Genomic DNA, 25,728 nt, shown 5'->3' on the forward strand with positions numbered 1-25,728 from the left:
CAAATATGCGACATAAATGCTTCGCCCATGTGACCCTGACCTTAGGCTACATTTATGCAAGCGAACAGGATATCGGGCCAAGATATTGCGCCTGCCAACGTGCGTTTTTCACGACCAGGCAAAGCGTTTTTGATTCAAAAACACCACATATTAATTCTGTGAAATCGCGATCCTCCGGCGCGTGTTTCATGCGAGTGAAAGGATCGCAAGTGTTTCTCATTGACTTCAATGGGAAACATCACACTCGCATGCACACCACACAGCATGCAAGGTCTTTTAAGGTCCCTTAGAAAACAATGGGCAAGAAACCGCCCAGGATAGAACACGCTGCTAGTGTGAATGAATCCATTCAAAAGAATGGATTTGATTTTTGCGCAAGTTTTTGGTGCGTATCGAATAAAACTTGCGTGAGACTATAGCTTGCGTTGACCTGCGTTCTTGCTGCATGCAGCCCACATTGCTATGTACTATCTTGGCGTGTATGTGATTTGTCTTGCGCGCAAATTCTGTGCAATCCTCGTGAGGCTCGTTAGGTTTCTGTCTGCGGGTCTCTCCCCACAGCAGTCATGACTACCCCTAGAATAGCACGTTGTACATTTCCCCCTGCAGGGATACAAGTTCATTTCCATCACTGGACTTCTATGAAGGGCAGCCCCCCGGTCTTCACGGATGTCAGATATTTAGCAGCTTTTGCGCACTTGCCTCCCGCTTTGTGCCGTCGCCTTGAAGTCCAGACTCCTGCTTTAACTTTTTCTTAGACTGCAGTGACCTATTGTCTCTGTTATCACCTAGCAGGTTCCAGCACTGGAGACTGGCTGGAAACAGCTGCTGCTGTCGCCTCCTTATGGCCACTTTGCAAATTGCAATCTTGCTTAAACATCTTCTCTGCCCCTCTATACAAGAAATGAGTTTTCCTCTTCCTTGAAGGGCTCTCCATTTCTAACCTATCAGCCTAAATCCAATTTTTGGTGTAAACGAAGGGTATTTTTACATAAGATAAGCACCCGAGAGCCGTCCCACGGCCTTCAGACTCTCTACACAGGAGCGATCGTTGTTCAAATGAATAGAGGCGAAGCTGGCAGGGATCGTTCCGGCCACCCACCTCCATTGCTGACTTTAGTTAATGTCGCCCCTAAAAAAATAAAAAAAATAAAAAAAAAAAATGCAATAAAAGTGCTCAAAATATTGTATGTTCCCAAAAAAATGGGATAAGTGAAGATTAGGGTTCATAAAGCAAAAATCAAGCCCTAGTAGAACTCAGTTGGTAGGAAAATAAAAATGTTATGGCTCTTGGAATGTGGCAACCCAAAAGCAATTTTTTTGTGTTTTTAGTGTACAAAAATGGCAAAATATAAAAATCTGCATAAAATTGGTATCGCTGGAATTGTGCTGATCCAGAGAAAGTTATCACAATATTAAATCTATATGCCGAATGCCATAAGAATGAAATTAGAAAAAATACAAAAATGGCAGAATTTAGTTCTCTCCCCACCACCCTTCAAAAAAATAATAAGTTATCCAATATATCATATGTATCCCATAATGACGCCATAAAAAATAAAAAAAAAAGTCCTCACAGAGCTATGGCTCTGGAAACGTGATAATGAAAATAAGTTAGTTGGTCATTAGGACATAAAATGGGCCCGTCCTTAAAGAGGTTTTGCCACAATTTAAAATTGCTTCAGAGACACCCAGAACTTTTTTAGTTGTGCTGACCAGGGCATGTGACTACTGCAGCCAATCACTGGCTACAGAATGTCACTGCCATGGCCAGTGATTGGCTGCAACAGTCACATTCCCTGGTCAGCAGCAACTAGAAAGTGTGGGGTATCTCTGAAGCAATTTTAAGTAGTGGCAAAACCTATTTAAGGGCTTAAGACTGTCTAGGTTTGCAGTGCCTACTAGATTGTATTAGTTAATCTGCCCCAATGTGCAAATCCATCCTAAATCATCCGCAAAATCATTCAGAGCACAGATACTTAACTTCTAATTGTGTTTCCTAGTCATGGTGGACCATCAAGTTCAGCCTGCTGTTCCTCCAATAGTAATGATGCAGAAGGTATAATACACAGCAGCGAGGCCGGTCATAGCCATAAGTCCATATTGTCCCAAGAGAGGTTCACCCTTCTCCTATACAGAAGTCCCAGATGCTGTCACAACCTCCACTGCATAAGACTGACAGCATGGAGGTTCATGGCACCCCAATATTTAAGGAATTGGCTGATACTTACCTATCTTCAGAGCAGAGTCGGATACTGCTGAGGTTTCCTCCAGATGTGTGCACCATATTTAGGTAAGACATTTTGGAGAAGGTTCCCTGTTCTTTTAGCAGCATTCACCAGGTTGTGGCATTCATGAAGGCCAACACCAATATGCCAAAAATCATGGAACAGCCGTAGGTAATTTATGAATCTGGAATTATCCCAGGTGATGACTTGGGGATGTCCACACCTGTATACATTGTGAGGTGTTGTAAGAGGTTGAACACTGGTCAGCGGGCTCATAGAAAGCCAAATGAGACACGATGGTGGGTGCTAGACGGATTGGACACTCAGTTTCCAAAATTGTGCAGGCATTTAGCATTCCTTGATCCACAGGGTCACGTGTGTGTATGGAAAATACGTCATAAAAAGGCATTACCACCTCAAGGGGACAGCACAGTGGCCGTCGCACAAGTGCTTAATGATCATGCCGGGCTAGAATTATCCGTGTGAACAGGCAAGCGATTCAAGCAGAATTAGCATCTACATTCAGTGCCAGAGACCCCACATGTATATACCGCAGGTCAGTGCAGCGTTCTTTGGCTTCCATGGGATATGGGAGAAGATGACCCACCAGATGCCTCACTTGGACTCAGGAGGTTGCTAACAGGACTGGTGGCCTTGACTGTATCTAGCCATCTTGTTCTTTGCCATCTTGATCTTCTCTTCCCACTGACCTTGCCAAGCATCAGCACTGTTTCCAGTGAGTTAGCGCACATCACATGGCCCCCAAAAAAAAAAAAAGCCGCTGTTTGATGATTTTGCCTTCTAGTGATATTGTCGGTTTGATGCGATCTAACACTACCTTGTTCATTGTCATGACGGTCCAAGGTAGCCGTAGCGTTCTCCTCCAGCACCAGAGTTCAAACACATCAATTTTTCTTCTGTCGGTTTTCCTGAGCGTCCAACTTTCGCAACAATACATCATTATAGGAAATACTATTGCATTGACCAGTCTGGTTTTTGTTCTAATACTAATATCCTTGCTTTTCCATTCCTTGCATTGCAATCTTACCAAGTGTAATCAGTCTACTGATCTCCAGTCCAAATGGGTCCACATGAAACACATCATTAGTGACCATTTGCAGCTCTTCATGGACTTCATGTACCCCCACAATAATGGGATGTTCCAACAGGATAACGCACAGTACCATTGGGCCCTAGTCATCTAGGATTGGTTCACAGAGCATTCTGGAGTGTTCCTATGAATGGTGTGGCCTGCACATACAACAACATAAGCCCAATCAAACATTTATGGAAAGTAGAGGTAAGGTAAGTTCGCAACAGAGATCCTGCACCTACAAGTACCACAGGCTATCCAGACAACATGGCTCGACACCTCTGCATACTTGTGGTATCAATACTACAACCAGTTGCTGCACGTCTTCTTCATATTAGTTCCTGTCCCATGACTTTTGGCATGTCAGTGTATAATTTTGTAACCTGCTCCAAATTGCATTTGCGTCTTCAAAAGTGGAGCTCCTCTTTGAGAGTCCTGGAGGAAATCAGCGCTTCTATATTAGAAGCTGTCATCCCCCCCCTGCAGTTACATCTACAGGTGAGTGATCATCAGGACCTTAGGTTATGGTGTCCACCATTATTCCCAATTTATACAGCTCCAGCAATAGTTAGATGCAGACTTATTACACGAGGGCAAGGTCCAGAGACGGAGGAGGCAGGCAACCCTGAACCTCAGTTTAGTACATACAAGCTCCAGATTTGGTTTATAAGGACACGGTACACACAATCCTAAAATCTCACGCTCTTGTCCACTACTCATGAGACAGAATAATGGCCAATGAGTGGCCAAGGTAAAAAGGACTATGAGACTGGACGACTGACCCACATTCATCCGTCATAAAAGTATTTATTATAGGCAACACAGTAGAGACCAAGAACAAAACGAGTCCATTGTGCAGAGCAGAAAATCTATAGTCCACGTGTTCAGAAGAAGTCGGCTGCTTTGGCCCTTAGCTTTGGACTCCGAGGCGGAGTTGGAGTCTTGAGAACACTATGCTGGGGCTGCTGTTTAGGATTGAAGGGGACACGGGAAGAGCCTGTTGGACTGACCAGGAGGCTGCGATCCGTCCTCTTAAACTCTGAAGGAAACAAAATTCTGATTAGTTACAAGAGGAACTGGGAAGATCAGAAAATGCGGGGAGTAGTGATCAGAGGAATGGTGGGACACTGGAGTGATAACTATGCTCCAAACAGCAGATAAATGATGCAGCAGTAGTGAACCTAGAGAGAAGGTCGGACTATATATATAGTGGGGGTGAGTGGGTCTGTAGCAGGGGTCTGGGCTTTTTAGCCTGGTGTGTGTGAGAAAGACATCAGTGGTCAGTAACATGAGGTTCTCCCATGGGAAACTACAACTCCCAGCATCCCCTGACAACATGGTGCCCCATAGTCTCACCTGCTGTCATGTTCTTGTTAAGGCTGAATGTCACTTTCTTAGATTTACAGTTCCTCAGGCTGCTCTGTGGAGGGAAAGGACAGGAAAGGTAAGGCTGCGTTCAAACAATGGATTTGCTGCAGATTTTCAACAGTGGAAAAAAAAAAAGAAATTAAGACACCTAACAAAAACCTGAGTGTGAAACTACCGCTAGGATGACATCACTGCAGCCAAATGCCCCCACGCCCCAGGCATGCTCCATAATCCTCAGAGACACCCACATCCTCCTACCCAAGATACTCTAAAAGCCCAGCAATGATGACCAACATGACCCCGAACTCCCTGCATACTCACCAGGTGGCTTCTACTCTTTGCGCCCTTTACATACAGAGGTTTGGGAACCTTCGGCTTCTGGAAACTGATGAAATCCTGGCTGGTGGAGGTGGCGCACTCAGTTGCAGGGGATGAGGTCACTACATTCGTACTTACGGGCGCAGCTTTACTGCTAATCATCTGAGGGAAAAGACAAATATCAGATCCCGACATCCAAAACCCACCTCACGTACTGCCAATCACCACTGTGGGTGTCCGCACTGGGTTCAAGGCCTCGGTTTGGTGTAGGTGAATCTGCTTAACTAGTCCTGACCCAATACTTCTCACACAACAGATGGATTGGTTACAGTGCATCAGTGTAGATAAGAGCCTGGAAGCTCACAGAGGACACAAACACTGTAACAAACCAGCAGTTGGCCAAGTAGGACAAAGACATAATGGATTTTAAATATCTGGATTTATACCATGAATGTTTCTGTTCACTGACAAAGCCGAAATGTAAAAAAAGTGCAGAACTGTAAAGCAAAAGTGACAAGTTATCAGGGCACTTGCACCAGTTTTCTAGCATTAAAAAAAAAACCAAAAAACAAATTTTGTTGTGTGCAGTTTGGGGCAAAAATTGTAACTTTTAGAAACATAGAAAAAGACTACATTACCCATCTGGTCTGCCCTGGTATGTCCCTCCTATTAGAGTATTTCACACGTAGCGGAAAATCCACACCAAAGCCACAACAAAAACTATTCAGACGTTCCAGGGCATCCAATAGATGCACAAAAGATTTCATTATTATTAATACAGCTGCACAGCAGGCTAGTCACAAATGGCAACAAGAATAGTCTTGTCGCCATTTGCAAAAATTGGGGCATACTGGTGACCATTTTCGTTGTAGCCCTATATGGCTTCTTTCATATTGGTACACCATTTTGAGCAAGTTTGAAAAAGTACATAACTTTTTTTCAAACCCTTGCTATATTGAAACGTTTCCATCATGTCCCTATTTTCCTCAAAGCTATACAAACTACCGTATATACCGGCGTATAAGACGACTTTTGAACCCCGAAAAATCTGCTCTGCAGTCGGGGGTCGTCTTATGCGCCGGTAATACAAAAAAAAAAAAAGTGTAAAAAAAAAAAATTTTATTACTCACCTCCCACGGCGTTCTGTCGCGCTCCGGCAGGATGTCGCTCGCTCCGGCAGGCTGTCGCTCGCTCCTCGTCCCCGCCGCAGCATAGCTTTCTGAATGCGGGGCTTGAAATCCCCGCTTCCAGAAATCTAATACACACGCCGGCAGCCATGACAGCATTGAATGGCTGTGATTGGCTAAAGCACACGTGGCTTCAGCCAATCACACTATTCAATGACATCATTGAATGGCTGTGATTGGCTGAAGGCGCACGTGTTAGCAATCACACCCATTCAATGATGTCATTGAATAGTGTGATTGGCTGAAGCCACGTGTGCTTTAGCCAATCACAGCCATTCAATGATGTCATGGCTGCCGGCGTGTGTATTAGCTTTCTGGAAGCGGGGATTTCAAGCCCCACATTCAGAAAGCTATGCTGCGGCGGGGACGAGGAGCGAGCGACAGCCTGCCGGAGCGAGCGACATCCTGCCGGAGCGCGACAGAACGCCGTGGGAGGTGAGTAATAAAATTTTTTTTTTTTTCTCCACTGAATACCGGCGTATAAGGTGACAGTTGGGGGGTCGTCTTATACGCCCCGTCGCCTTATACGCCGGTATATACGGTATGTTCTTTTAAGTCTCAAGCATGAACCTTTCCACCATTTTTGTAGTCCATGTTTACAGCTGTTCTGTCTTTCTGTACCCACGGTTTCCAGAACTGAACGTAGTAATCCGGATGAGGTCTTACCAGAGTCATATACAGCAGGATCACAATGTCCCCCTTTCTGATGGTTAAACCTCTAGCTAGGCAGCCGAACACCCTGCTCGCTTTCCCTGGCAGCACTGTTGACTCATTGCGAAGTACTTAGGACACCTAAATTCTTCTCTTCTGAAGCTACACTCGCAAGTTTTCCAAAAATGGATGGGAATTAAAGGGAGAGATGCTGCCTGCAATACCTCAATACACTTATTAGCATATATGTGAAAACTGGTGTAAGCTATGGCGCAACTCTATGCCAGCTATGATAAGTCAGGGCTAAAGTCAACTTTGGAACGATTAAGCTTTATTTTCAGAAATGCAGCACGATCGCTGGAGGACGCGGTCTTCTTCTCACACTCACCTTTCGTCGCTCTCGGATAACTCTCCGCCTCCTCATCATTAATGCCCCCTGAAGCGGTAGGACGCTGAGCCCAAGCCTGAGCAGGCAGCCACGTCTCCTCCTCTTCAGCCGCGTAACAGTGGTGGAGACGCTGCTCTCCGACACATCTGGATTTGGGGGCGACTTAGGGACAGGTTTTTCTGTCTCTTCTTTAGTACTAGGGTGTTCGTTGGTCATTCCATTTACTTTTGTGTGATCAACTTCCCCTATAGACGGCCCTTTCTTCTTACGCCTCTTCTTAGCTACAGACTGCTCCGGAGGATTGTCTGGTGTCAGCGCCTCCCGCTGCCTCTTCCCCTTCTTCTCTGGCTCAGTGAGGGCACCCTGAGAACCTGAGAAGCAGAAAGGAGTATTATGTTACACAGCACAAGCATCAGGGGGATGTGAGATACCACTCATCACATTGGACATGCCAAGACACCCCCATCCCCTTGGGCTGTCTTCTCTTTACCCTTTTTCTTCCGCCTCCGAAACGTCGATCTGCTTAAGTCATCATCTTCATCACTGGACACTTGTGCGATACCATCGCAGGGGAAGATGCCTGCAAAAACAAGAGTGTTCATAGATCAACCAGGAAGAAGAAAGAAGGCGAACAACAAGACATACAGAAACCCATCCCTACCGACAGAGACCACAGAAAACCCACCTTCCGCCAGATTCTTGAACCTAGAAGATAAGAAAGCAATAAAACATCAACTATCATATACCGTTGGGGCATCACGCAGAGCAGGCAGATAAGTGTCATACTCTTACCTCTTCACCAGCCAGTACAAACTCTTGCGGTTACGGGCCGATACTTTTTTTCGGTTTGCGAGGCTGAACAGTCTGTCAGCCACCGCCTGATAATCAAACTACCCCCAGGGGAAGAAACAAAACAAAAAAACATGATTTATAATACACTGGGCTATTATAAGAAAGTTTATATCATGAGAAGAGCCCCCAGAGCTACACTCACGGATAAAAGGGTGAACGGCACAACACCCCCCTTCACCGGTGACATGAGCATAACATGTAGGCTACTAACCTGCAGGACGGGGCCAACATCGCTACTGGATTTTGCACGGCGTTTTCCAGAATGAGAACTATTGCCTGCAGAGGAAAGAATGGTTACATATTACTCTAAAAACTGAACCTTCTCAAGCCTTTATGTACTGTACCCCAGGCTATCCGGTTCAGCAACCCCAGAGGCAAAATTAAATATATTATTCTGTGTCATGCAAAGATTTTCATTCTTTTCCTTCCCTCTACTAGTGTCTATATATTCTCCTCTATGCCTGGTGAGTGGACAGGCTCTATGATGTAAAAGCTATGCTCTCAGAAAATCAGATGTTTCCTCCTCCCCTCTCACATACACAAAAAAGCTGCAGCAGCACCCCCCCTCTTGCCCAGCTTCTATTTTTCCAGAGATGGATTAAATGGAGATAGTAATAATGGGTTCAAACACTTGGCAGAAAAAGCCAGATCTTAAATTAGACTGTGGTTAAAGAACGGTCATGCCCTTGGTGAAAAGTGGCATGGCACTAGTGAATTAGCATTGGACTGCAAGAGTAACCGGGGCCATTGCAGGTAAAATGAAGGTGCTGAAAAGTGAAAAAAAGTCACCTGAAGAAGAATCGGTAGGAAAATGGCTGTAGAGCTATGCAGCCCACCCCACTTGTTATAGAACGTGACAGGTAGATTTCCATTGCCAAAAGTAACCAGTGCCATTGATTGCAGGCAAAAGGCAGGGGGGAAGCTAAATCAAAAAAAAATAATCAAGAAGCCACTGGAGGAATCAGCAGGAATGCAGTTGTATAGATATGCAGTCTGTCCCGCTTGTACGTGGATATAATAGGTTCTCTTTAATATAACTGATCAGCAGGTGTATTAGACATAGGGGAGGAGGCGCAAGGTAAAAGATAGTGTACCATGTTAGACATACAACAGCTACTCTGCTACCTACCGTTATCTGCTGCTGAGTGACCAATTTCCTTCATTAAATCTTCAATAGCAAATGGAGACTGGTCCAGGATGGTGTGAAAGATGCCGTTCACCACAGACTGCTGGAAAAGTTCACTGCCAGAACAGAGACCAGAGTTAGTGAGGGGGTGAAGGCCCGCGGTGACCCACAGCCTCCTCTACATAAGGCCCCAGGATCTGCAGGTCCTTCTGAAACCATGTCCCCTTCTAATAACTTCTACCCAAAGACACTCACACCACCCGCCCAACTACTTCCACTCACTTACTCCTTGGTTTTAGCTGCAACCTTACAGAATGGCTCAATAAGCTTCAAGTTTGTGTCAGCGTGAAGCTGAAAGAAAGAAGAGACCGCTGTCAGAGGAAGGGGTCAGGGACAAGAAGAGGCGACTCAGGATAATACGGATCCCAGCTCAGGGTACAAACAGGTCCACGTCTCACCTCAGAGGAGCCAACCTTTGCCACTTCCTCCAAGTAGATGTCTATGAGATGATGCTGAACTCCTCGCGGGGCCTCTGCTTTTAGGACCTCGTCCGCTAGAACAGACAGGAACTCCTCTACAAGGCTGCAAAGACATCATCAAATAAACCCAACGACCAACCGGAACCAGCACCAATCCCCCACCATACGATCTCCTCCTGGACAAGCACCTACATCGCATATTCACGGATCCTTTACAGCTCCCGTCTCCCCTCCCCCTCCAAATCCAGAACATTGACACATACAGTGTATTAGGCCCTCTTCTAGCCATGATCATGTATAATGACCCCCAGAAGACCATCCCTCACCTCTCCTCCCAGTCTCCTTTTTTCAGCAGCTCTACAGATTGATGCAGGATGAAACGGCTCAGCTATAGAGAGAGAAAATAATACATTATTACAGGAGTCCCTGAAACATTTTGCCCCGAAGACCAACTCCACATGACATATTGCTCCCCCAAGGCTCTCATATAACAGAAGAGTCCCTTGCACTAAAACCGCAGCCCTCAAAGACCAATCAGATACCTCAAGAGACAATCTGAGCGGTCAATACAGGTGACACTGACAGTTCTTAGAGGGAGTTTCTACAGAGGCGGTCAAAGGCTAGACAACCTAGTGTTCCATCAGTCACATGACCAGGTATCACGCTCACCGTATAGAATTTGTCCAGCCGCAGCCGATCAATGCCGGTCCACTCGCGGTTCAGCGTCTGCCAAAAACAGCGGATAAACAGGTTCTCTGTGGAAAGAGAAAATTAGGATCATCGGACACATCCCCAACAATGACATGAAACCATGTGACCAAAGTAGGTGGGTGAGGGCATACATACGTGATGGCCTGGTCTGCAGTGCGTGTACGAGATGTGACATGGTGAGCGCCAACTCCTCCTGCAGAATCAAAAATATTCATTTAAAATTTACTATGGTCACCATACTAATCACAAGAATGATCTGTGCCATTGTTATTGCACACCCCGCAATGAGCCAAGTCATCACAATGAGCAGAGCCACCATCAATCACTCCACTACGGCAATGAGCAGAACCATCAACCCCACCTCCACTCCCCCATGCCCCATTACCTGCAGCAGCGGCTTATCCTGCATCCACATACAGTAGAAGAGACCCTTCCAGATCTTGCAGAACTCATCAAGTGTGAAGCCCCCTAAGCAGAAATAAGATTGTAATGAGAAATTATCCCAACAAGAGCCCCCAAAGAATTGGAAGCCCTAACCATCTCCTTATGTCACAACAGACCTACCTCGTTCTCTGACACCCAGTCTTTACAGGTCCTCTTCCACAGGCCCTTCACCATGCACCACCCCCAATAGGGGCATTTTCCAGCAGCCTAGCCACTATTCAATCCCCCTCATCTCACCCTTTCCCTCCGGCAATCCCCTCCCACAGGGAAATGGCTGATCTTGGGGGAGATACCATAATCCCCCCATTCATAACAATAGCATTCCCCCATAGCCTGGCCATCCTCTCCTCACCACAATCCCCTCCCATCTTGAATTGGCCGATCTCAGGAAGTGTTCCCACATCGCTTTTCACTATGTTGTTGGATTCCTGTACAAGTGCCAAAAACTGCATTATGATGGAACCCCCCGTCCAGTAGCAATCACTATCGTCAGTAGTTCGGACACCACTTTGGTGTCCGTTTCACGGGCTTTCCGTTATACTTGGAGTATAAAATAACAGTCTCCTACGTTATTCTGGACTCCACATATAATGCAAACCTGATTCGAAGATCTGTGCGTTCGCACGTAGCTGATTTGCAGCAGATTTTCGTGCAGATCTGCAGTCAATTTCACCCTATTGATTTTAAATTAAAGGGATGAAATCTGCTGAGATCCGCGACGTGTGAACGCACACTAATAGTTATAACACTGGATCTGCTGAGCACCCCCTGCTTTCAGGATTAGGAGCATTGGTCTTTACTTTATAAGCTGTGGACTGCGAGCCTCTCCTTCTTATGGATGCTGCTATTAGTTTTATGCTACCTAAATGAATCCACTTTGACCTAGTTTGTTACCTTCGGGTTCGGCGCTCCGGACTGACAGGTAGCGCCGCAGCTTGCGCAGCGCCCGGTCCCGGTTCTTCTTGTCATTGGCCGCAAGTCTCTGCGCCAGCTGTACACAGGGCTCCACCATGCTGCCTCAGTCACGTTGGCCTCCTCGTGTCGCCGGCTGATGACCTCAGTACTATTCCGCAGCGCATAATGATGACATCACAAGCGCCCAAAGCAAAAACTCAAAGCATAGGAGAATATCGTGGCGACACACCCACAAAAGCTAGATGACCAATCATCTGAGCCGATCAGGGCACGTGATACACGGTCAGGCGTCAAAGCGGCGGTAACCATAGAGGCAGCTTAGAGCCAGCTGTAGTAGGAGCAGGTAGGCAGGGGCGTGGCCTCTGAGGCGCCAAAGACGTCACAGTCACAGGTGCCCCGCAGCACTCAGAGGTGGCAGACTGAGGGGGTCGTGAGAAGACCACCCGGCGCCGCAGCTCTCACCATAAGTGGGGGTGGGGCCAGCATATCAGGCGGCTTTGATCCCTCCCCTGCGCCCCCCACAATTATCGTCTGCTGTGCACCCAGGTCACACATAGCAAAACACCGGGTAACACGTGACACCCCGATATACTCTGTATACAGAGACACCCCAATGTTCACCTGTACCCCATACTGAGGAGCCGCCGTGTACCCCGTCATCCACGAGGTGCCCAGCAATAACTGTCTGGAGGAAAAGACTGGATAAAACTGCAGCACCCCGATATTCTCCACAATGACATCCCGATATTCTTCAGTGACACCCCAATATTCTCCACAGTGACACCCCAGTATACCCCCCATGCTGTGACACCCCGATATTCTCCACAGTGACACCCCAGTATACCCCCCATGCTGTGACACCCCGATATTCTCCACAGTGACACCCTTGTATATTCTCCATGCAGTGACACCCCGATATTCTCCACAGTGACACCTCAGTATATTCTCCATGCAGTGACACCCGAATATTCTCCACAGTGATACCTCAATATATTTTCCATGCAGTATCACCCCGATATTCTCCACAGTGACACCCCAGTATATTCTCCATGCAGTGACACCTCAGTATATTCTCCATGCAGTGACACCCCAATATTCTCCACAGTGACACCCTGATATTCTCCACAGTGACACCCCAGTATATTCTCCATGCAGTGACACCCCAATATTCTCCACAGTGACACCCTGATATTCTCCACAGTGACACCTCAGTATATTCTCTATGCAGTGACACCCCAATATTCTCCACAGTGACACCCCAGTATATTCTCCATGTAGTGACACCCCAATATTCTCCACAGTGATACCTCAGTATATTCTTCACGCAGTGACACCCCGATATTCTCCACAGTGATACCTCAGTATATTCTTCACGCAGTGACACCCAGATATTCTCCACAGTGACACCCTAGTATATTCTCCATGCAGTGACACCCCGGTATTTTCCACAGTGACACCCCGATATTCTCCATGCAGTGACACCCCAATATTCTCCACAGTGACACCTCAGTATATTCTCTATGCAGTGACATCCCAATATTCTCCACAGTGACACCCCAGTATATTCTCCATGTAGTGACACCCCAATATTCTCCACAGTGACACCTCAGTATATTTTCCATGCAGTGACACCCTGATATTCTTCACAGTGACACCTCAGTATATTCTCCATGCAGTGACACCCCAATATTCTCGACAGTGAAACCCCAGTATATTCTCCATGCAGTGACACCCCGATATTCTCCACAGTGAAACCCCAGTATATTCTCCATGCAGTGACACCCCGATATTCTCCATGCAGTGACACCCCAATATTCTCCACAGTGACACCTCAGTATATTCTCTATGCAGTGACACCCCAATATTCTCCACAGTGACACCCCAGTATATTCTCCATGTAGTGACACCCCAATATTCTCCACAGTGATACCTCAGTATATTCTTCACGCAGTGGCACCCCTGATATTCTCCACACTGATACCTCAGTATATTCTCTATGCAGTGACACCCCGATATTCTCCACAGTGAAACCCTAGTATATTCTCCATGCAATGACACCCCGATATTTTCCACAGTGACACCCTAGTATATTCTCTATGCAGTGACACCCCAATATTTTCTACATTGAAACCCCAGTATATTCTCCATGCAGTGACACCCCGATATTCTCTATGCAGTGATACCTCAGTATATTCTCCATGCAGTGACACCCCGATATTCTCCACAGTGACACCCCAGTATATTATCCATGCAGTATCACCCTGATATTCTCCACAGTGACACCCCAGTATATTATCCATGCAGTATCACCCTGATATTCTCCACAGTGACACCCCAGTATATTGTCCATGCAGTATCACTCCGATATTCTCCACAGTGACACCCCAGTATATTATCCATGCAGTATCACCCCGATATTCTCCACAGTGACACCTTAGTATATTCTCCATGCAGTATCAGCCTGATATTCTCTACAGTGACACCCCAGTATATTCTCCACAGTGACACCCCAATATTCTCCACAGTGACACCTCAGTATATTCTCCATGCAGTATCACCCTGATATTCTCCACAGTGACACCTCAGTATATTCTCCATGCAGTATCACCCTGATATTCTCCACAGTGACACCTCAGTATATTCTCCATGCAGTGACACCCCAATATTTCTACATTGAAACTCCAGTATATTCTCCATGCAGTGACACCCCGATATTCTCCACAGTGACACCCAAGTATATTATCCATGCAGTATCAGCCTGATATTCTCTACAGTGACACAACAGTATATTCTCCACAGTGACACCCCAATATTCTCCACAGTGACAACCTTGTATATTCTCCATGCAGTGACACCCCGATATTCCCCACAGTGACACCTCAGTATATTGTCCATGCAGTGACAGCCATATATTCCCTATAGTGACATCCACACCCATATATTTTTTTGTCCTCTTTCACACGGGCTACAAAATCATCGCTACAAATCGCATGTACGTGAGGCCCATGGCTGCCAATGGGTTCTTTTGTAATGTTTTGTAGCCTGAAAGAACCCATTGGAAACCACGAGCTTCACATACATGCGATTTGTAGCGATGTCGCAGGTCCGGCAGCGGCAGTAAAGATTCTGTCACCGATGACCTCTCCCACCTGTTGTCTGCATACAGCATCCTGTATGCAGCGCAGACGCCGAGGGGAAAGGTCAGCGGTTACAGACTCAGCGGTGGCTGCCACGGCCGGACCAGGGCTGCAGGCTGGATGAATGGAATGCTTGTTTGGTTTGCTGCACGGCCAGAGGCTAATGAGGGGGTCGCTATTACTATCAGGACTACTATGGGGGGCACTATTAACACTCGATCATATGAGCAGAAGTGCTTTTCAATCATGCAAATATGCTGTGAATTTGCGCAACCAAAAATCAGACTTCCGTTTTCCGCAGCTACGGCGTGTCTTTATGTGCGCAAATACACTGCATATTTGCGCATGCTAAAAAGAACGCAGACAGGTGCCTCCTCTGTCCACAGTTGTCTCTCCTCTCTGCCCCTTCCGCTGTTAGGTCTCATGTCCCCGGGTGGATTTGAATTGCGGAATACGCGGAGCACTCGCCAAACATATACAGTTACATTTCGGCCCATTTCTCACGCAGGATATCCTGTGCTATCCGATGCAAGTTGCCCCCGAGATTCTCAGGCGTAAGTGGCACTCGCCATTCTGACTAAAGCCTAATTCTTATCTGCGGAAGAGAATTTCTTATAGAAGACTCATGGGAGGTACTGATTCTCTCTAAAATGACACCAGCTCTAATCGAGGAGGTATCAATCGCCAGAAAAAAAATAGCCAATTGGGATCCAGATAATGGAGAACTGGAGCAGAAAATAAGCTGGACTTCAAATGGCTAAAACTTTACGCAGCAGAAGTTGGCCAGTCTGTGATGTTGACTTCCTTTCCAGGTTAGGCGGTAAGGGGGGAAACAACCTGAAGAGAAATTCTGAATACATTAACAGTAGAGATGAGCGAGCGTACTCGGAAAAGCACTACTCGCTCGAGTAATTTGCTTTATCCGAGTATCGCTGTGCTCGGGTCTGAAGATTCGGGTCTGAAGATTCGGGTGCCGGCACGGAGCGGGGAGCTGCAGGGGAGAGCGGGGAGGAACGGAGGTAAGATCTTTCTCTCCTTCTCTACCGCCCGCTCTCCCCTGCTCCCCGCTGCGACTCACCTGTCAGCCGCAGCGGCACCCGAATCTTCAGGCCCGAGCACACCGGTACTCGGATAAAGCAAATTACTCGAGCGAGTAGTGCTTATCCGAGTACGCTCGCTCATCTCTAATTAACAGTAATCATTTGCAAGGCCAAGATCTCTCAGGGGAGACTTCAGGCCCACAAGGACCTGCAGATGGCCGTTACTGTTGGAGTCTGATACTATCGCCCTGTCAAGTTGTCAATAACTGACTTAACATGGGATTGATACTGATTGTTGCAGACTGTCCATTTGTATTGGGCTCTGAAAGTAGCTGGAGCCACTGAGGGGGAAGTGGGGGGCTAAAACCAAAAGAAGACATCAGCAGGAACACCAGTTGTAGGAGACTTTGCCCTTATCAGAAGTAGACAGGTGTGAACTAGGTCTTAGAGGCAGTGCTAGAAACGGAGGACTCCAGCAAACAATCTGACTGGACAATTAGTCTATAGATGGAGAGTGCCGTCTCAGCCAGGATAATTCCGGAGGCTGGAATGCTTGAACTATGGAGGAACAGAAAGGAAATCTCAGCCAGAACTACCTCAAAGCAGACTGTAGAAGGTGAACTGCTGACAGTCGTTCGACATGGAGTTTCTTGGAAGTATAAAGTAGGACGGATTTTGATTCAATAATCATGCAGAAATTATAATTGAGGTCCCAGTGATACAATGCGGCAACATTTTGGGCTGCAATAGCAAGCAAAAAAGGCAAAGTATCGGGACCAGTAGTTGTTGTAAGAGCGGAGGTTTGGAGTGATAGAAGCACAATCCAGAGCTTCTTGACAAGAGAATATTCCATGAAGGCTTCCGCATCTTTGCGTCAACCAGTCTTCTCTCTTCTTTGACAGTCGTGCTTGGACGGACTCTTCCAGAACAGCTGCAGGATGATTGATGACAATTTGTGCCGGGCACATATACCCGTGTGCGCCTTCGACCTCACCTGGAATGGGCGATAGATCCACTCTCATATCTAGGGAATCCAGGGTTGTTGAAGGCTGAAGGAAGATCTCAGTCCGCCGATCTATCATTGACAGGCCTTTACAGAAAGCTGCGGCTAAAGGCTTGTTGGTTCATGCCAATTTGATGCCATATTGACCAATCAGGGTGCCTCTTGTTTCAGGCATAACAGAACAGAAGCTGCCAAGTACGTACCAGCAGTTTTGTCAAAGACTCTCCAAACGGTACCCAGGAGGGAGGTTAGAGAAAGCACAATCGGCTTTTTTACTCCCATAAATGATGGCTAGGTCATAGCTCCTCCAGAAAACAAGGAAATCGTGTCAGTGAGCTTTATCAGTCTGTCAGATTCCTGTCCATCGTGTTTCTGCTTAGCGACGCAGGAACGCTCGCCTCCGCATTGGAATTCCACATAAGGATTTTTCAATTTGCAGGGCTCATATAATTTCTTGCTGGGTCACTTGTTCAGCAAGTTTGTCCAGGTCAACAGGCAGGGAGTCAGACTCAGCATCACATTTGGAATCCCTGGCTACCAATTCTATAACGTCACTCACCAGAAATGTGGCTTCTACAAGCCATAATCGATTTCATGCTGACAAGACCGGGGTGTGCAGTCTAAATAATCTGTCCATTCTTCATCAGCGAGATGAAGAGTCAGGCAGGAGCCATATTCAGGAAGAAGGCCGAGGTCATGTGAGGTCAAGATGTAGCAGGAGCCAGGCAAGGTGGGTAACACAAAAAACTATGAATCTAAGGCTGTATTTACACAGGTGAGTGCGATATAAGTCGGACCTATATCGCACTCATTTATCTGTGATTTCACACGCGTTGTGCAATAACGTGCAATGCATTTGGCATGAAAAACATGCAATATGCATCAAATCTACTTGTACGTAAAGAGATCGCAAAGGAAATGATGGGCGATTCTTGAACAAAAATCACAAAAATTAGGACAAGCTGCGATTTTTCTTTCTTGGACCATTGATCTGAGAGAAAAAAAAACGCTCATGTAAATAAACAGATTGAAATGTTATTGTTTTCGTTCCATGTTCGGGTTCTGTCCATATCAGTATTGGATGAAACTCATGTGTGAAACTCGTCCGTGTAAATACAGCCCAAGCCTATCATATGTGATGCTCTGCGTCCTTCGTCATGACCTCACTTCTGTATCCAGACCTGTCGTGTGTGCTTCCTCTATCATGAGCTGAACCATGTATCTAAGCCTATCGGGTGATACTCTATATGATGTGTCTTGGTAATGTTGAGGCATTATCCTGCTTATTACTGTCCATATTTACCTGCAGGTCCTGCTTTTTGATTGGCTGCTATCAGTGATGTCCGGACCTTTGGAGGCAGAGTTTTTATTAGTCAGAAGACGAGACTTAGAGCGTCTGACCACTGAAGTGATGCAGATGAAGGAATTTCTGCCCCGGATCCTAAACCAAGATCTGCTGGAGAGTGTACAACGGCTGGAGGTGGCCGAGAGTGGTGAGTGACCTCCAGCATGTCCTTGTTGTCATCGAAACTGCCTCACAAGACTTCGGGGAAGCAGCGATCCTCCGCCGCAGCTGTCAGCCGCAGCCGAAGATCGTGGAGTGTCTCCCATTGTTCTCAATGGGGAGACCTCGCATTGCACTTGCCTGCACCTAGTGCGCGGTGCAATGCTGCCCCCGGCTCCATTGAAAACAAAACAAGAAGAGATGCGAAGTCATGCCCAAAAGTAGGACGCGCCACAATTGTTGCCCGCGTCGCACCACTAGCGTGTATGATCCCATCCCTCAGAAGAATCTGGTCCAAATTTGTGCGTCTCTTGCACAATTTTCTCGGCTGTGTGAAAGTGACCTAATTTACTAGTACCCACAGGACAGCAGCCTCTTCCTGAGCAGTAAAGATTCAGGAAGCTTTCTAGGTAGAGGATGGAAGGGTAATTCTTATGTGCGACTGACCATTACAAAAATGCACCAAAGAATGCAGACATTGGAGATGACTGGAGAAACATGCAATGGGCAGAGGAACTTCAATGTCAGGTACTGCATATAAAGGAAGAGTTTTATATATTCAAGTTGGACACCAAACCCCCCCCCCAAAAAAAAACCCTGTAAAAATGTGAAAAGGGGAATGTCACCCCAGCATTACTGATAAAAAGAATCCCTCCCTAAAAGCAGGACGATCGCTTTGATAAGTGCGGCCCCACATCCGGAGCCTGGGGCTATCTTGCCTGTTCTTAGGTGGTGACAAGGGAGATGACAGATGTAAAACACAATTAACACAATAGTACAAGGTAGCAGATGTTAAAGAGCCAAACAATAATTATAAATGCTGCAAAGTATCTTAAAGTGTTAGGTCACCAAACAAATGCGAAACCAACCAGAACTCCACCAGGCAGATGAATTACCAGTGCCCTCTGAGAGGAGGGGCCGGATGGTAATGGAGTTGAGGTGTGGGAAAATAGGTGAGTCAGAGTCGGAAGTTTGGCTTACCGACTCCATAGTCCTGGTGGGAGGTGTGCTCTCTCTGTGTCTGTGGTGCTGGAGAGAGGGGGGTTGTCTTGTCACTTTTTTTAATGATCGTGTTGTCCTATCCATCTTTTTTTGTTAGTGGTTAAGGGGTCTTCTGCCTGTTTCACTGGTGGAGGCGTCTTTTCTCTGATTCCTCATTGGCAGTATTTCATAGTGTGACCTGTACCTGTATTTTGGATATATTTCTCCTTTCTCCTCATCCTGCCACGGTATTTATTCTGTGCTCTACCATTATGATTCATGTTCTCCATTTCTTTGCTGACCTCTTGGTTCTGTTTGCTTTATATATTTTTTCCTTAGCTCTGGAGGAGAGAGAACTAGACTGTGAACATATAAAGGCCCGATTACAGGCGACTCAAAGTGAATGTTTAAGATCAAAGGAAGTAAGTGAAGACCCTCAACAAGATCCTTCTCATGCTTGACCTTCTATAGAGCTCTCATCAAGTCCGATGTAGACTGTGTGGCAGGATGCTGAAGTGCGATTGGGTGGGGAATGTGAGGTAGGACATTCAGCTGCTTACCAGGACATAGAGCCAGTGTTGGAAGGCTATGGTGGAACGTAGAATTGGGTAATGTATTGTTGGATATGGAGTTTGAAGAGGACATGAAGCTGCTATCAGGTGTGGAGTGTACTGCGGATCATGGAATGTATATCAGGATGTGGAGCTAGTATCAGGCGAGGCAATGTATGGTTGGGCATGGAATTCATGTTGCGTGAGAAGACCATGTTGGGTTCCTATGGACTGCAGGGTTTATATTGGTGTCCATATTTGCATAGGAGAATCTGGCTTTGCTTGTCCAAGTCACTGAACTCAGAGAACAGTCCATCCAGCAGGTTGACTATTGCACTCAGATGGGTTCCGCACTGTGTACATTACTGTGGGGAGTCTCTAACAGAGAGGAGACTGTGAAGACCATCCTGGGAATGGTGAGTAGATGAGAGGTAGGACATTACTGATGGTGATGTAAGGAGTAAGGTGCTGAGGGGACTGCACACTGTTTAAGTACAGTATTGTGTCATCTTGTGGTGGTCGTTCTCTATTCTAGTGTTTTCTTTTATATGGCAGGATAAGACCGCTGAATTCTTCAGCTTGGCAGCCCAGACTGTGAGCAGTTTTGTGGAGTCCCTTGCTGCCAATCAGGATGAGGACACAGAGGAAACTCACTTTGTTCTTGGCCTGGCTGGCACCATCACAAGTGAGTACATGCAATGACAAAACAAAGTCAGCACTTCCAACAAATAAATCAAATATGGAGGTGCACGTAAGTCATGGCTGCGACAAATACGGTAACAGAAACACATGCTTCAGCACTCACACACATTTAATATCTGGATAAAATTGAACAACTGTTGTTTATACTAACCGCATAAAAAATGCAAGGTTTCTAGCACACATTGGGATCCAAACATGTGGGCCTTCACATCTCATCCAGGTGAACCTTATTGGATGGGTTCCCCTGGACATTGTGGATGGGCCCACATGTTTTGATCAAAATAAGCACTAAGAACCTTTAGGCTGGGTTCACACAGGGCGGATTTGCCGCAGAAATTCCGCCTGCAGCCGCTAATCTCGGGATTAGCCAGCCATGTGGACGAGATTTCTCAGAAATCTCGTCCACTTGGGACGGCTAATCCGCTGCGGTAAGTCAGGCTGTTTTTTTTGCCTTCCTCAGTACGAACGTGGGGAAGAGGGGGGGGGGGGGGGTTTGAAGCAGGCTGAACTAGATGGACATTGTCTTCATTCAGTCTAACATACTATGTTACTATGTAGAATGTGGCTGTGTGAGGGGAAACAGGATTTGTAACGCTGTATCAGAAACATTGTGTAAGTAGAAATGTTTCATAATTATCCAGTCTTGATGTCATTCTGTAATTGTCTCACGTTGAATCATCACATGGCGCTTGATGAGGATTTTGAGGTTAATTGTCCCTTTTCTGTGTACATTCACAGTCCACAAATAATTCTTCTATATATCACTCCTGTGATTTGCTGTATAGCAGGATGATACAGTTTACTGTATGAATGGAGACGTCTTTCTAACCTCCTCTCACCTGCTCCTATCATTTTTCCTTCAAGATGTTGCAGCCGTGTCTTGTGGACGGGATTTCCTGATGTCCTCCTGCAGAGAACTAATGGAGAAGTGGATCCAGCTCCTGGGAAAGATTAGATCAGGGAGCTGCAATCGGCTCAGAGTGTGAGTGACTGATAACTAGGATAATACCTGTAACGATATATCATCTCTGGCTATAACGGTAATCTCTGCTGTTCCTCCTGCAGCCTCATCTTGATGTCTCTGTACAATGTGTCCATTCATCGGGAAGGTCTCCTGTGGATAAGTCAGTACATGGGACTTATGTCTCAGCTTCAGCTGCTCCTTACTGGTGAGAGAAACTGCTAACATCTGAAGGAGTATGATTATATTGTAGTGGGGAACATGAGCTTTCAAGATGTTCTTAATTAGTGCCTATTTGTTGACCAGTGTAATAACAGATAAAAGGAACCTGAGTAATCACAAAAGTATCCAGCTCATATGTCACTGGGGTGAAGAAATGTACTATATTGCAGCAACAACTGCAACCTAGCAGGACCCAGAATCTGAACGTCACTGTACCTGTTCCTGAAAGATCACCGCAAAGTTATTACAGGAACACGATGCCACAGTCGTAGGGGATGTTAAAGGGAACCTGTCAGCCACTAAAAGCACCATACACTAAGGGTCCTTTGACACAGGATGACCTGTTGAGTGCAGATCCCTTACGTCTTAGCCATGATCATTCTTTTGCTTTTACAGAGGAATGACAATCGCTGAGTGAGCGGCCACTACCCTTTATTCACAGTAAACAGGCAGTCGTTCATAGATGAATGACTGCCTGTTTACATGGGCCAATTCTTTGTTCAGTTTTTAGGCATGCGTGAACTGAACGACGAACGATAAGTGAACAAATTATTGTTTGTCGTTCTGTCTGTGCATGCCTTTACACTGAATGACAGTTAGATTCACGGTGATTGTCAGCCTATGTAAAAGGGCCTTAATTTTATAGTTCATAGAGTTCATCTCTGGGATTGCGCAAATAGTCAAGCTGGCCGTGTGTGCTGACTTCGCAGGGGGACACCGCAGGCCCAGGGGAGCAGGTAAATATGAAAAGAGGCTGCCCAGACTCTACGTCACCTACACTTTAAGTAGCATAACTTAGATTATGATGCTTATAGTTCATGACGGGTTCCTGAACTGGATCATATTTTTCTCCAGCAGGCTTCAGGGTATTCTGTAGCTTCCAAATTGTATAGTGTGTGCACACATCATCGACCAGGTTAGACGTAAGGGATCAGTCTCATGTCCAAGATGGCTCTCTGAACAGAAACGCCCAGACAGCCTCATTTATTGAAACACATAATACCTGCCCTTTAATGGGCGTGCAACAGATTACATCAGTAACATAGAGGATTCTCATTTGTCGGATCATATAGAATCCCCCACCCCTCTCCAAAGTCCAGTGTAAGCCAGTCCTTTGTTCTATCAGCATGCGGTCAGAACTGAAAGTATCTTTTTGTTGCAGAACTTAGTATGGAGGAGGGGCTGGATACTCTTCTTCAGTATTGGAATGTGACTTAACTCTTTAAGAGGCTGCTTGTGGAACTCTGTGCCATATCAACATTATACCACACACATCTTTCACCATGCCATTGTCCAGCAATTACTATAATGAAATTATGCAGTCATTAGCCTCTAAGAGTTAAAGTCACTACAGCTGCGTAATACATCTAGTTTAGTACAAATCGATATACATTTTACACTAACTAATTATCATGTCTATCACATTCCCTTTAAGGCATTGTAGAAAAAACATTATCTTAATAGGAGAGCATAACTTACAAAAAGAGTTTTTAAATTGTCCTGTGCTGTATGTAAATGATACCAATCCCCACTGTAGGGCGGGGGTCACTATTACTGCTGGGGTGGCTGTGGGGTGGGGGTCACTATTACCGCTGGGGCAGCTGTAGAATGGGGGTCACTATTACCGCTGGGGCCGCTGTGGAATGGGGGTCACTATTACCACTGGGACCGCTGTGGGGTGGGGGTCACTATTACTGCTGGGGCCACTGGGGGTGGGCGGGTCACTATTACCGCCGGGTAGGGGTCACTATTATTGCTGGGGCTGCTGGGGGGTGTCACTCTTACCGCTGGGGTATGTTTACATGTGGCAGAAATGGGCAGGGCCGCTTCAAAATAAACAGGGTGCAGATTTTGACTGCGTTTTGGATGCGAAAATGCTGCAGAATTTTCCACAGAAATTCCTGCTGAGGACATTCTGCAGTATTTCTGCATCCAAAAAGCAGTCAAAATCTGCACGCTGTCTATTTCGAAGCAGCCATGTCCTTTTTAGAACGACCGGGGTAAAATCATACGTCGTGATAAGCCCCGCCCCCAATGTGTTGGCACTTTGTGATAAAGAAGTGGGTTTTAAGTTGCAGTTTGGGCACTCGGGCTCTAAAAGGTTCGCCATCACTAAAATAGAGAGAGCATATTCTTATGATGTGTTCCGGTGATAATAACCTGTTGCTTCCTCCCAGATCCTGACCATGAAGTCTGTCTACACACTCTGCGTCTCATCCAGTCCTTGATTCTAGAGCCGGATACTCTACACATGTTATGGGAAGACATGCAGCAATGCCTGCCCCACATAACAGAGCTCTCACATAAAGGCAGCCCAGAGGTGCAGAAAATGGCTACGGAGTTACTGGAGGAGTTGAGGGGCTCGACGGTGGACAGTTAGTCTGTCCATGATGTCATCCCAGTTGTCCTGTTACATAAAAATGATGTCATTGTAAGGTTAAATGCATGGAATATACTTTTAGCTGTTATGTCACTACCATATGATGTCACATTTCTAGGCTGTGATGTCATTAACAAGTTGACATTCCTATTTTCTCTGTGTGACAAATGTTTGTTTTTCTTTTGGGTGTTAAATGATTTCTTTTGTTATGTTGCTGTTCATACATTTAGGGCTTCTTCACATGACCGTGTTTTCACGTGGAAAATATTTGTGTGCTAAATGCAGAGAATACAACCCATTAATTTCACTGGGTTTGTTCTCATTAACGTGTTTTGTGAAGCAAAAGTCCCAGAGAAGTTTTGTAGGGATCATATGTCTCATTATTGGCTCATGAGTGCTACTTTGGGATCATTTGGCCTGGACCAAATGGTGTTCCTACTACAATATTCATATCCTCTGATTGGCTGTAATGAGACCACGAGCCTTAAAAGAAACTAAAGTGCCATAAGCATGTACATGGGCTCATTCCCACTTACGATATGTTTTCTAGTGATACAAGACTTAGTGAAAACGCATGATTATGAAACCAATGATTTTCAATGGGGAGTACATTGCGCTCTCCTGCCACAGCTGTGACAGCTATGGCAGGGGATTCCTTCATCCCCGTGGGGACCACTTGAAATATAAACCCCACCCCGAAAATCATCCCTAGCTGTAAAAAAAAAATAACTTACCTAGAAGAGTTGTCCGGCTCTTCTCTCCATCCCTGGCAGTGTTCTTCTCTCTTTTGGAGGCCGGGGATTGAAAAGATCCCGCCTCCAGAAAGTGCTGCCTCTGATTGGCTGAGCGCTTTGACCACTTAGAGGCAGCGCTCAGCCATTATTAAATGACAGCTGAGCGCTGCCTGTGATTGGTCACAGAGCTCTGCCAATCAAAGGCAGCGCTCAGCCATTCATTAAATTCTGATTGGTCAAAGCGCTCAGCCAATCAGAGGCAGCACTTTCTGGAGGCGGAGATTTTTCAATCCCCGGACACCAGAAGACAAAAGAACACTGCTGGGGACGGAGCGAGGAGCCGGACAGCTCTTCTAGGTGAGTTTTTTTTAAACTTTTTTTACAGCTTTTTTTTTACGGTCCCGGCGAGGATGAAGGAATCCCCTGCCATAGCTGTCACAGCTGTGGCAGGGCAATGCAATCTACTCCCTATGTTTTCCATAGGACCAGCATTCTGCCGCCGGCCCCATTGAAAACAATAGGCATTAGCGCAGGTTTTTTCTTAGCGCTGCAAGCCTTGAGTGAACACATCGCAAATCAGTATGAACCATTGAAAATCATTGGTTTCATAATCATGCATTTTCACTCAGTCTCGCATTGCTAGAAAACATATCGCAAGTGGGAATGAGCCCTTACGTGTATAATGTACGAGTTCCAAGACAGATTCACACGGGAAGCATTTCATTATTTCTCCTTAGTTATGGATACCAAACA

General features: G+C 46.1%; 2 protein-coding genes across 2 annotated transcripts; one reads left to right on the forward strand and one right to left on the reverse strand.

The window, feature by feature from the left end:
• Positions 1-4,073: 4,073 nt before the first annotated feature.
• LOC136625336 (ribosomal RNA processing protein 1 homolog A-like) lies at positions 4,074-11,910 on the reverse strand. The gene is made up of 16 exons (XM_066599447.1): positions 11,740-11,910; positions 10,787-10,869; positions 10,537-10,594; positions 10,360-10,445; positions 10,017-10,078; positions 9,670-9,793; positions 9,498-9,562; positions 9,215-9,327; positions 8,297-8,361; positions 8,026-8,123; positions 7,919-7,938; positions 7,724-7,813; positions 7,234-7,604; positions 5,011-5,169; positions 4,678-4,741; positions 4,074-4,360 (listed from the first exon to the last, which is right to left on the reverse strand). The coding sequence occupies exons 1-16, from the start codon at positions 11,855-11,857 to the stop codon at positions 4,206-4,208; spliced, it is 1,731 nt and encodes a 576-aa protein (XP_066455544.1). The 5' UTR covers positions 11,858-11,910; the 3' UTR covers positions 4,074-4,205.
• A 144-nt stretch (positions 11,911-12,054) lies between these two features.
• On the forward strand, positions 12,055-25,253 carry HSF2BP (heat shock transcription factor 2 binding protein). The gene is made up of 8 exons (XM_066599448.1): positions 12,055-12,103; positions 18,250-18,433; positions 19,765-19,847; positions 20,243-20,392; positions 20,532-20,661; positions 21,543-21,660; positions 21,744-21,847; positions 24,039-25,253. The coding sequence occupies exons 2-8, from the start codon at positions 18,280-18,282 to the stop codon at positions 24,239-24,241; spliced, it is 942 nt and encodes a 313-aa protein (XP_066455545.1). The 5' UTR covers positions 12,055-12,103; positions 18,250-18,279; the 3' UTR covers positions 24,242-25,253.
• The last annotated feature ends 475 nt before the right edge of the window (positions 25,254-25,728 follow it).

The sequence above is a fragment of the Eleutherodactylus coqui genome, chromosome 4, assembly GCF_035609145.1.
Source record: "Eleutherodactylus coqui strain aEleCoq1 chromosome 4, aEleCoq1.hap1, whole genome shotgun sequence".
NCBI lineage: Eukaryota > Metazoa > Chordata > Amphibia > Anura > Eleutherodactylidae > Eleutherodactylus > Eleutherodactylus coqui.

Coding starts and splice junctions, on each gene's coding strand:
- LOC136625336 (XM_066599447.1), bottom strand. CDS start 11,857: ATGGTGGAGCCCTGTGTACAGCTGGCGCAGAGACTTGCGGCCAATGAC. Junction 8,124..8,296: donor ATGTTGGCCCCGTCCTGCAG/GTTAGTAGCCTA, acceptor CCCTGGGGGTAG/TTTGATTATCAGGCGGTGGC. Junction 5,170..7,233: donor TTATCCGAGAGCGACGAAAG/GTGAGTGTGAGA, acceptor CTTTTCCCTCAG/ATGATTAGCAGTAAAGCTGC.
- HSF2BP (XM_066599448.1), top strand. CDS start 18,280: ATGTCCGGACCTTTGGAGGCAGAGTTTTTATTAGTCAGAAGACGAGAC. Junction 19,848..20,242: donor AATGTTTAAGATCAAAGGAA/GTAAGTGAAGAC, acceptor ATATTTGCATAG/GAGAATCTGGCTTTGCTTGT. Junction 20,393..20,531: donor TGAAGACCATCCTGGGAATG/GTGAGTAGATGA, acceptor TTTATATGGCAG/GATAAGACCGCTGAATTCTT.